This window comes from Psittacula echo (genome assembly GCF_963264785.1).
Source record: "Psittacula echo genome assembly, chromosome: 4".
Lineage (NCBI taxonomy): Eukaryota > Metazoa > Chordata > Aves > Psittaciformes > Psittacidae > Psittacula > Psittacula echo.
The window spans coordinates 111,298,915-111,311,323 of NC_137738.1; the positions used below are offsets into that span (position 1 = coordinate 111,298,915).

Genomic DNA, 12,409 nt, shown 5'->3' on the forward strand with positions numbered 1-12,409 from the left:
GGTACCGCTCCCCGAGCCCGTGGCCCTTCCTGAAGGGGGTGGTTGGGTCTGGGTGACGGCGGGATGCGCCCCTTCGCAGAGGCGGTTGTGTCGGGGGGCTCCGTCAGGTGGAGGTGGCTGCGAAATGGCGCCGGCTCCCTCGCTGGGCTCCTCTGTGAGTGTTTTGAATGCACTCTGGGCACCCAGGAGGAAAAGGGGATCGGCGGTCGCCTGGGGCTCTCCTCAACATCCACGGAGGCCGCGCCGGGGTCACCTTCTTCCAGCCCGGGGAGTCGGGGGTCGGAGCCGGGCCCCGCAGTGCGGGCTTGGTATCGCCTTTGGTTCCTCTTCTCTGGCGAGCGGGGAGCAGCATGTGGTCCCTGGCATCTTAATCGCGCCCTTTCCTAATGCCGGAGCCTCGCTGATTAATTTCCATTATCTTTGGGAAGATGGGAATGCCTGCTCCTTATTTCATGAGACTTGAAAGGTTTTGAGTGCAGCTCTGTGTTAGCTCAAGGAAAAACGCGTGTAAAATGTTTTCCTCTCTTGTTAAATCCCCGCTTGCTGTCAGAAATCCAACTGTTTGTGTAGATCCTCCAAAATGTCAAGGGCTCTTTCTGGCTCTGCCCGGGGGTTACACAGGTGGAGTGCTTTGCTTTTCTGTGGCATATAGATGTATGCACACACGCAAACCTGCACTGAAATCTTCCTTTGTAACTACAAAAGCATCTCTGCGTTTTCTAGACTTTATATCCTGCTATTCAAACCTTTACTTTTAGTACTTTGCTGTAGAGAAGATGCTTGTGTGCCCTGAAACATGGCTTGTTAGTTCAGATATACCCTAAAAAATACTAAAATCTGTAAAACTTAACTCTCCTGCTTCTCCACTCTTTCCATTCAAAATATGGGTTCTCAGGAGTGGCCACAAGACAGCAAATTTTAGTTTGTACTTGAGCTTTCACTTGACTACCATGAATTTGCTGGTCTCCAGTCGCTAGTTGAAACTTAATTTGGTGTCCAGGCTTTTAAGAATGCAACAATTTTTATCTTACTTTCAGTATTCTAATTATGCATTTGGTATGGGGCAGGGGCTTTAAACTTCTGAAATAAAATCATCTTGTCTATAGATGCAAAGTCTGTTAGGCAGACTCGACTTTTCAATAGCTGGAGCCTAATGATTTTGTCTCATCAAGCAAGGTGGGTTAGCTTAGTTGGCTTTACTCTTTAGGAGTAATGTTGGTGATATTTTGCAGACAGTTTAGCAGCAATAATGCTTATGGAGGTCTTTTATAACTGATTAACAATGTAAAGTCCATCAGTTGTGTTGACAGGACATAGATTTTTCTTGTTATTACATTTGATAAGATTGTGGGTTATTTAATTTGGTCTGTTACCTTTGAAACCTCCAGAATCAGTTTGCAGTGTAGTGTTATTTTTCATGTATGGCACTAGTATTTTAGGTCTGCTAATATCAGTAATGGTGGAGATAATTTGGGCACTGAGTTCTTAAGCCAAAGTGTGTGCAGGGGGAGGGCATTAAACCCACTGCTTCTTCATTTGATACTGGAAACTTTACTTTTATCTGTGATAATTGAGGAAGGGGAGAAATCCTCCTGTCTGCTGAATTAGAAGGGGAAGGGTACCTGGGGATGCAATATTCAGTTAGGGTTTTCTCTTCCCTCTTATCATTTCTTGTACTGCACTTGAGTTTCCTGAAACTTTTTAGTTATACATCAACTGTATGCGAAGTGGGGAAGGATTTAAACTAAATAGTTCAGTTAGACGTCATTTAGTTTGGCCTGTACTTCTTGTATACCTGAGAGTGAGTAAAGGTCACCTCTAGTTGCCACAGCGTGAAAGTATTCTCATTGAAGCTCCATGCAGGAGCCAAGTCACAGATTAAAGTGCCCGAATGTGATTGTGTGTAGCCTACAACTTCCACTGGGGACCTACTAATTTCTCTGAACATCCAGCCTCCAAAAGTACCCTCGGATGCTCAATGATACCAATTTTTACGTGTGACATAAGTTTTCTGGGGAGAGTTAACTGTATTTTGTAAGAAGCACAGCATTCTTGGCTTGCTGATCTAGCTCTGGAATCAAGAGAGAGCATGAAAGTTACCTTGATACTAATTGCTTGCAATTAGCGCGGGGGATTGGGTGAAGCTTGTATGTGACTACAATGTACTGAAGATTTGGAGATTAAAAACAAGTAGGCAGTACTCCTACCTTACTCTAGCTGATGTTTCTTCCTCCCTTCTCCAGCCCCAAATGGGGGGAGAACAGGGAGTATGGTAGTAAGCAAAACATAGTAGCATAATTTTCTTGAGAGGGTGAAGCAGAGTCATGGCTGGAGGTGTTTTACTTTGTTCTTAAACAAGGCTAAATGTTAAGTCTGTCTTGGTTAAAAAAAAGTGGTCCTACCTCTTGTGGTCATTTTCCACTCTTTCCCTTTCCTGTTTACTAAATACTCACTATAATGCTAGTGGATAGATTGACATTTTTTTATGTTTAAATAAAATTAGCACATAAAGTGCATATTGTGGATAAAATTCTTGTTGACTGCTCCCTGCTCTGTGGCACTACTTCAGTTAGGCTTACCAGTTGCAAGGGACAAAGCCTAACTTCTTAAAATCTTTGCTCATGTTACTGGCAATTCATAAATCAATCCAAAATACCATGTAATTCAGAGCAAATGCATTCTAGTGTTATCTGTGTGAGTTCTGGAGCAGCAAGATTTTGCAGCCCGGTAACTTTCTAGCATTTATTTTCTTAACTAATATGATTAGCTGCCTTAAAAAAGCATTCGCTGTACCCTTTATGTTAATAAAATGCGGGTTCTCCTTAAAAACATGACGAAAAACTGGCTTTAAAATCTGACACATCTCTTAATCTGTGCTGCACACCATCATTCAGACACTATGGTACATTTGAAGGGTATGACTTCCCTACTCAAGAATGGTGTACCGAAACTAATTTTGAGATCTTAAACCAACAAGAATCAATGGTTTGCTCTCATTCTTTCTGCTTATGGAGTTTGACAAGGTTTGAGGGAGACTTACAGTGAGACAGGTTCAAAATTAAATAATGCAGTTCAGCACCATAACCAGTAGCCATTTAACCAGATATTTAAAGTATCCTTCCCATAATGGAGGCAAAATCATCTCAGGGTCTAAATCTTGCAAGTTCAGTATTTTTAACTTCATTACTTACACTCTCAATTTATCCAGCATGTGGAAAAATGGGGTAGGTGGCCTCATTTTTATGGTTATCTAATGCTAGTGTGATGCGGCTGTGCTTGGCTTGTCACTTCTGCAGGGAGAATACACTCAAATCCCAAAATGGTTTTCCTATAAATATCGATGACAGGAATGTCAGTTGGAAAGGATCTCTAGAGGTCATCCAGTCTCACCTCCCTTGTTCTGAGTCTGGAGGTTGTCCAGTGCAGCCCAATAAAAAGGCTTTTGCCCTAGTGAATCATGTCATATACATTTTTTCATATGGCTCTTGAAAACCATTAAGGATGAAGGTTGCACAGACAAGGGTACCCTGTTGCAGTGTGGCAGTACTGCCTTCATGAAGAGTTTTTAGCTTTTGTAGCCATTGCCCCCTGTTCTACCATCTGCCACTGCTGAGGTGTTTGACAGTGTTATTTTTGTAACATTCCTTGAAGTTATAATAGGCTGCTGTTAAATCACCCCTTATCCTCTGCCTCTCCAGGCTATGTCCTAATGCCCTCAGCCTCATCTTACAGGACATGAACTTGGGATCCGAAAACTGGGCTCAGTATTCTATCTGCGACCTTGCCAGTGCCAAGTGAAATGACAGCCTTTGCTCTGCAAGCTGTGCTTTGCATTCGTACCCCAGTATGCAATTAAATCACTTCAGACATAATTGAATGTGGAAGGTGTTTTGTCCATAACACAAATTACCAGCTTTTAATTATTTGGAAATGCAGGCTTAGCATTCCAGCAGTCTGGTCAGAGCCTGCTTGTTCCTCTCCTGTTGCCTGTGGGGAAAAGAGAGACACAAAAAACCAAGCTTACAAAATACTGGGTTATGAATGTCCTTTGGCATATTTTTCCTTTTCATAGGATGGTTTTGGTTGGAAGGAACCTTTGAAGGTCATCTAGTCCAACCCCCCATAAAATGAGCAGGGGCATCTTCAACTATATCATGTTGCTCAGAGGCTTGTCCAGCTTGACCTTGAATGTTTCTGGGAATGGGGCATCTACCACCTCTCTGGGCAGTCTGTTCCAGTGTTTCACCACCCTCATTGTTTTCCTTCTGTCTTGTACAAATCTACCCTTTTTCAGTTCAAAACGATTATGCCATGTCCTACTGCAACAGGCTTACTAAAAAGTTAGCCCCTATCTTTTTTATAAGCCCCCTTTAAGTTCTGAAAGGCTGTTACAAGGTCTCCATGGAGCCTTCTATTCTTCAGGCAGAACAACCCCAACTCTATCAGCCTTGCATATTTTTAATATGAAATAACCTTTGGATTTCCCTATATCCTGTTTCTGCTTAACAGAATGGAAGTTTGCTATAGGGTAAAACAGTTCCCACCCCCCATTTGCAACATATAGCAACATGTTGGCAGACTTCTCTCCAGTCTTTAGGAGTTTTGGGTCAGTTTGACAATGGACGGCTGTATTATGGATATTAGTGTCTGTGTTTGTTCATAATGTAGCTTTTGTCTTTGGATTGGTTGAATTGCTGTGTAACAGTTTAGTGAGGCAGTACATTAAGTCCACTAGATTCCTTGGTTTCTGGCATTCAATGAGTCTTTGGTTGCAAGTGAGTATTCAAACTGCTTACCGGAAACAGCCCTCAAAAGTAACAGAATCTGAAAACTGGTGAAGTGTCAGTTTGTAAGATTTCTGTAGTAAGGTAGAAGTAGAGGTGAGTACATATTGTAATGCCTTATGTTAAAAAGGCAGCACTGTTAAAAGTTTTTTCAAATAGATTGTTGTTCCTGGCGTTTTGCAAGCTTTTCCAGGGGAAGTTCTTAAGGATATTTTTGGTCTGTTTCTGTAAAAGCAAGTAGAGAAATTGCTGGTTGTTCTAGCAGAACAGAAGTATGATCTCAGGAGCTGGGCCTAATCCATATTTAGGCACATGCTTTCATTCAGGCTAAATTATCATAACTTTTTTTCTGTAGTAACTGTTAAATTTTACCACTCTGAAATGGTGTGAGGTTGCACTGTGTGGCTGTGGGTAAGTCTCTGGAATTTTCTTGCAGGGTGAACCTGTCAGAGTCCTGGTAACTGGTGCTGCTGGGCAGATTGCCTACTCGCTGCTCTACAGCATTGCCAAGGGAGATGTGTTTGGCAAAGATCAGGTAATTCTTACACTGAATTGTCACTTATTTCCGCTGCATAGTAATCATAGAATGGTTTGGGTTGGAAGGGACATTAAAGATCATCTAGTCCCAATCCCCCTGCTAGGGCCATCTTCAACTAGACCAGGTTGCTCAAAGGCCCATCCAACCTGGCCTTGAACACTGCCAGCGATGGGGCAGCCACAACTTCTCTGAGCAACCTGTGCCAGAGCCTCACCACTCTCATAGTAAATGATTTCTTCCTAATGTCAGTTTAAAGCCATTCCCCCTTGTCCTGTCACTACATGTTCCTCTCCGGATTTCTTGTGGGCCCCTTTAGGTATTGGAAGGGTGCTGTAAGATCTCCCTGGAGCCTTCTCTGTCTAGACTGAACAAGCCCAACTCTCAGCTTATTTTCATAGGAGCAACGAATAAGCTGATGTCACAACTGCAGTCGCTGAGACTTGTTTTCTTCTAGATAACTCGGAATGATTTACCAATATGCAAGTAATTTATTCTTTAAGTGAAGAAAGTTAATTCAGCCCTTCTCTGTTATGCAGTCTTTCAGTTGCTGGTCATGCTGGAGTTCTTCATTTTTCTGTAAATATATTTTAAGTCTTGCAGTTTCTCGTAGATAACAAGACAAATTGATTTTCAAATCATGTTACACCTAACTTGAACTAAACCATTCCTTTCTTCACAGCCTCTTGTTCTTGTGCTGCTGGATATCACCCCCATGATGACTGTATTGGAAGGTGTAGTGATGGAGCTGCAGGATTGTGCTCTACCCCTGCTGAGAGGTAGCCAAAAGAAATCTTTCTTACACCTATAAGATGCTCTAGTACAACTGTTGCATTTTTGAGTTTCTGTAGCTGTCAGGAAGTTAAGCAGAAGAAAATATTACATGATCCTTTCTTAGTTTTCTATTTTGTGGAAGATGCTACTGTAATTATTACAGTACTTAAGAAAAATAAACACCCAACCAAACATGTAGCTATGACCTCTTCTAAAAATCAAACCTTCTTTGTTTTGAATTAAAGGGAGATGAAAATTTCATCTGTGTTGGTACTTGTCACTGAAAATTTTTGTAAAAGTGAACAACAACCTGTGTACATGTGTGCATATAATTTGGATAGAGACACGTGAAAGGTATCTTTTTCACATAGGTTTCTCCTGCGTTTTCGGAATTTCTGTATAAAGCTTTAGATATATGTTTGTATATATAAACCATTTACTGGCAAGTATTTAATCTGTGGATTAGGGCCATATGAATATGCTTGTATTTTTGGAATGGAAGGTGGTGGTGTTGTCGGATCAGGTTATGTAGTATTTATGAACCAAAGAATATTCCCATTAACACTTTGCCATGAGTATTTATCTGACTTAGATTTATTTTTTCCCCTTTTTTTTAGAGGTCATTCCAACAGACAAGGAGGAAGTTGCATTCAAAGACCTTGACATAGCAATTCTGGTTGGCTCCATGCCAAGGAGAGAGGGCATGGAGAGGAAGGATTTACTCAAAGCGAATGTGAAAATTTTCAAGTCTCAGGGTGCAGCCTTGGACAAGTATGCCAAAAAGACTGTGAAGGTGAATATAGAAACTGAAGTTAAAAAGTTCTCTCTCTGTTGAGTTATGTAGAGATCTAAATATGTTGTAGAATGATACTGTGTAAGCAGGACCCTATTCAGTGCAGGCTTTCCTTTCCTCAAGGCCTGGAAAATACACCACAGTCAAGGTTAAATGAGATACAGCATGTTAAATAGGTAGATGATTTGGTCCTTAATTTGTTTGGTGAAAAAGGTAAGTCTTATATTGTATTGCTGTATTCCACACATACTCTGAACTGGTTATCACTAATTTTAAAAAACCTCACCAAATTACATAAAAAAGTTAAAAAGCAGTGTTCTACTCAGTACCTCTCTTTGGGAGAACAGAGTTATCTACGTGCAGCTGCCTACTCCATATCCATCTATGACTTCAACATAATGACCCTTAACTTCAGTATCAATATGGAATTACAGTTGCACAAAAAAATCTGCTTTATTTAGGTTGTTTTTGTCGTGGTCTTTGGAGCATTGGAAGCTTTTCATTGTTCTCTCTCAGATTCCTTCAGCAAAGTTAATGGGATCATGTGGCTGCTCTCCTACTGCTCTTAATCTCAGGCCCAGACTCTGACTGTGCTTTGTAACTGACTTTTTAATGTCTACTTCCTCTGCTGATGAACTTCCTACTGTTTCTAAAGACTTGTTTGCTTCTTTATACAATAGGAATAAAAACTATCAATATAACTATGCAGAGTAATGAGAAATTTACTGAACTCTTTCAAAAGGGGAAATACAAAGGGAGGTTTGCAGATTGTGTGTGATTGAGAGTATATGGAGCTTGCCATTAATCATTGGAGGCACATTAGTAGATGAAGGATGAATAAAAATCAGTTTTCCATAGTAAGAAATCGATCTAAGTTCAGGCAGTATTTTACTTCTAACTGCCTATGAACACTGAGATAAGTAACTGTTCTGGATTTCTTAATTATAAAGCAATTATATAAAGCAGTGGCAGCCAATTTTGAAAGCATTTAAAAGGTGATGGAGAATTCACTGTGGGCTAAGTAGTGTGTATGTATCTGGCTTTCCCTCTGTCTGTTAACATGAGGTCTGCAGTGAGGCTGTGGGTCAGTGTGCTAGAAGTCTCCCTAGAAGTCTTGTTCTCTTTCATGTTTGAATGTCAAATTATAAAGAAAATACCTAGCTAGAAAATATTCTTCTGTGCAGTTACAGAAGACTCAGTCAGTATGAACAGTGCACGTGTAAAAGAATCTTGTTGAGGACAACCAAGGAATTTAGAAAACTTAACTTTATGATAGCTTTTCTGAAGGGAAAGCCATGTATTTCTATTGAGGGAGCTGTTTTGCCAGAAACAGCTTCTTCATCTTTCCACAGTCTCCTTACCGTTTTTTGTTTTTAGGTTGTGGTAGTTGGGAATCCAGCAAATACCAACTGCCTGATTGCATCAAAGTCAGCCCCATCAATACCAAAGGAAAACTTCAGCTGCTTAACTCGTTTGGATCACAACAGAGCTAAGTCTCAGGTAAAAAGGGCCTATCCAAAGTGGAAGGCTTTCCGTTGTCCCTGCAAAATACAAATAGAGCAATGCTTTCAAAGCAGCTTGTGACTTGAGAAGCTGAAGTTAATACAATGGACATCTTTAATTTCCAAATAGATTGCGCTGAAACTTGGTGTGACTGCTAATGATGTGAAGAACGTCATCATCTGGGGCAACCACTCCTCCACTCAATATCCAGATGTTAACCATGCAAAGGTAAACGTGAAAGGAAAGGAAGTTGGAGTTTATGAAGCTATAAAAGATGACAGCTGGCTGAAGGGAGACTTTATCCTGGTAAGAATTGGGTTTGTTTTGTTTCGTTTTTAAGTTTACTTCTGCTTTCTCCTAGCCTCATATGAAATTTGAAACTATGAGACTGATTGACTTAGTGAAGCAGCTCTTTCTGTCTCGCTAGTCATCTTCAGATAGCTTGTCTCTGTCAGTTATTTGCTTTTGAAAAATTTAAGGCATTATGAAAACGTATGTAAATGCTACTAGAAAAATACATTTGGAGTGCTGAAATGATTCAAGAAAAAATTTTGATCATAGTTCAGGTGCAGCTCATCTGACATACAGGCACCACTGATATTTCACTATGGTGACTTTTTTGGGCAGCTTTGCAGATGACGTGGGGTAATCTTCTGTTTGCTGCTCCCCTCCCACCAAAAAAAGCCCAGCAGCTCTCTTCCTGCATGTGCATACATGTGCACATGCACACATACTTTCCAAATCCTTCTCTGTGGCCTTGTCACTAGCATTTCTAAAAAGTAATGTGAAAAATCTAGAACCACCTGAAGATGTATTATTGTAGGGTAATAATAAATAGTAATGTAGAGTAGTAGAACAAAATAAAGGTATTAATTGATCAAGAGCACAGGCTACCTAAATGCAGTGTAAAACAAAACAAGCATTACTAAAGCTGTTGGTGAACGTGACTCCCAAGTAGCTGTACTTTGCTTGGTACTGTAATGTCACTAGCATGCTGACAGGTACAGGAACTCTTAACTTAGCCAAGGCAACCTCAGCTTGGGACTGAGGATGTGTTTTGTCATATGATCATGCTCTTCCCTGTCTTGGTTTTATAGTAGCTTGTTCCAGTTCACGCTTTTTGCTGCAGAATAAATGATTGTATGCTAGCAACCACAGTTCATGAACCAGAGTGTAAGCAGAAGCCTGTCCTTGATCCTGCTTTACGTGGCGGAGCCAGGATACTAGGTTGGCCTTCTAGGTACATTGTAATGTTGGTTTGTGATAAAATGCTTTGCCTAAGATAAAAAGATTTTGTGATTCTTGCTTTCTAAACTGGGGTCTGGTTGGTGTAGAGCCTTGCCAAAACTTAGAAAAACTGTGTACAGTTTAAGAAGCTACCCTAATTTGAAGAAGTGCTATTCTTAAATACGAAAATTCTAAATACAAGCGTGAGTAAAGGGAGGCAGGTTCAGCTATCTTCAGGAATTAAATTAATTTTATGCATTAAATAAAGGCAGCAAGTAGTTCAATAAAAGCAGCAAGTAGTTCATGTTGATGTTCAGCAAAAACTTCATTGTCAGTGTGGCTCCAAGACATCTGTGCTGTCAACGTAAATGAAATCTCTTGGTGGTAAAAGCTTGAAACATCTGGTTGGTATGAGAGAAATCAGGGGGCTGCTAGCTGTAAAACAGGTGCTAAGAGATGAGCCAGCCTCTGGAATAGTCCATTATGTTCTTATCTTGGCAAAACTCTTCTAGATTGTATTTCTGGATTGTGTGCCATGTTCATTTAGTGATAAAACTATATCTTGATTGATGAAATCAAATAATGATATAAGGCAGTCTTTCTTCATGGCATTTACTAATAATCTTTTATCTAAAGTAATGATTTTTCTGTTTTACAGTTTAGTTGTTTTTTTTTTATCTTAATTGTAGACTGTTCAACAACGTGGAGCAGCTGTTATTAAGGCTAGGAAGCTGTCCAGTGCGATGTCAGCTGCCAAAGCTATCTGTGATCACGTGAGGGACATCTGGTTTGGCACTCCAGCGGTAAGATGTTGCTCTTGAGTAAGTGCTTGTTTGCTTAATGCTTTGATTACACGCCTGTGTCTTTGACCTCAAGTGTGTATGTATGTTCAGAGGTAGAAGAATCTGCCTTGTTCTGGTATAAAGTGTCATAGGAGATGTAGTAGATTGGAAATGAAGATTTTGCTTTTAGCAATGAAAAATGTTTTTATCTCTTACTTTTCTGGTTTCAGGGAGAATTTGTTTCCATGGGAGTCATTTCTGATGGCAATTCTTACGGTGTTCCTGAAGACTTGCTATATTCATTCCCTGTTGTGATCAAGGTAACAAGACTGTATTTAAATGCAAGTACCTTCTGCAAGACCTAGCTAAACTGTCATATGAGCTTGTTGACAGCAGTTTTTTTAGTATGGGACTGCAGTTGCTGGGACGTGGGGGTTTTAGCAGCCTTTCATAGAGGGGACCATTATTAATCGTTGTGTGGTAGTTGTCAAATTAATACTGATAGATAAGTAGAATCTGACCTGACTAGCTGGTGCTGGTTGCATTCTTCATCTGAACTCAGAGTTAACTTCTGCTTGATGGAGTTTTTAAGGCAGTAAACTTTGTTTCTTATGCTGCAAAGTTTCTTATGCTGCAAAGTTTCCTTCATGCAGACTGAAAGAAGCTTGTTCTTATATGGAGGGGCTTCTTACTTCTTTGTTTTCAAACAGGACAAGACCTGGAAGTTTGTTGAGGGTCTTCCTATCAATGATTTTTCTCGTGAGAAGATGGAGCTGACTGCGAAGGAGTTAACTGAAGAGAAGGAGACTGCTGTGGAATTCCTCTCCAGTGCATGACTAGATCCTGAAGAAATACAAAATGATTTCAGAGTGGGAGAATCTAAAAGTCGTCTCTAAGTCTGCTACCAAACACTATTACTGTATTCAAGTCAACTGTCTGTGGCAATTGTGCATTTTAAAGTCCTTATGCTTACTGGTACTGTTGTGCCTGTTGAGTTATTAGCAAAAGGTTATTAAAGAAGTAAAACTAGTTTGTTGACCAAACTTTTTCTGTTCAATACTAGTTGCTTTCTCTGTATGATACAGAATAATTGTTTGCCTCGGCCTTGGCTTCTAACGCACAATCCAAGTTTTGATTAGAAATTGGCACTGTTGGAACACATCTTAGTCCATGATCACTTCAGCATCCTATGGCTCAACTGAAAATGAAATTAGAATGCCAATAGTTCTCCTTGAACCAGTAGTTCAGTGACTCATCTGTCACTGAACAGACTCCAAGTATATACTGTTCACTCTGGTTATGCTTACAATGTTTGTCAATAGAAATATTAAAAGATGCTTAATCATGTAATGGCTAAGAGTAGTTTGTTGTACTTTATTTGCATGTTTTGGTTGTGTAACTAATGGGATTTGATAGTACAACATAAAACCCACTGAAGACCTATTTTAACAAAGCAAGGGAAACTGGTTTTAAGAAGCTTTATTGATGACTAGCATGTCCATTGTTTTTTTTCCAGGCAAAATTGCTTTATGTCAACATCAGACACAAAAGCCTCAATGCAGGTTTGTACTCCAGCCCTACGGTTCAAAAGCAGTGTTGGTACTGTAGCTCAGTATTAATTTCATTGTAGCTTCAAAGCCTTTTGTCCCAAGAGACAAGGACTCACTTGATTAAGACTAAGTGAGGTTAATATACTTGCTTGAGAATTCTCCTGGTGCAGCCTTTAACTTCAGGAAGATTCAAATACGTTGTACTGTAATTATTCCTTTGCAAACACGCAGGTGAATGTTGCTCTAACTTTTCTAGACTCCTGCCTATAGTAACCCACCTTATGTAGACTGTTTGTTGTTCTGGGAATTTCTTAGAGGTACTACTACCTGTTTTGTTTGTTTTCTAAGCACCTGAAATAATAGTAATGGTATTCTCATGCACATAATGTCGATGTTGTCGATCCTGTTCCAATATAAGTGTTTCTGCCTTGTACTAACATAAGTCTTGGGTCTGTCAGATT

At 40.1% G+C, this 12,409-nt stretch overlaps 1 protein-coding gene across 1 annotated transcript; it reads left to right on the forward strand.

Moving 5' to 3' along the window:
* The first annotated feature begins 32 nt into the window (after positions 1-32).
* MDH1 (malate dehydrogenase 1) lies at positions 33-11,850 on the forward strand. Its single transcript, XM_080615621.1, has 9 exons — positions 33-154; positions 5,221-5,319; positions 6,002-6,098; positions 6,711-6,886; positions 8,264-8,386; positions 8,519-8,695; positions 10,306-10,419; positions 10,629-10,718; positions 11,109-11,850. Exons 1-9 carry the CDS (start codon positions 125-127, stop codon positions 11,232-11,234), a joined length of 1,032 nt encoding a protein of 343 aa, XP_080471747.1. The 5' UTR covers positions 33-124; the 3' UTR covers positions 11,235-11,850.
* The last annotated feature ends 559 nt before the right edge of the window (positions 11,851-12,409 follow it).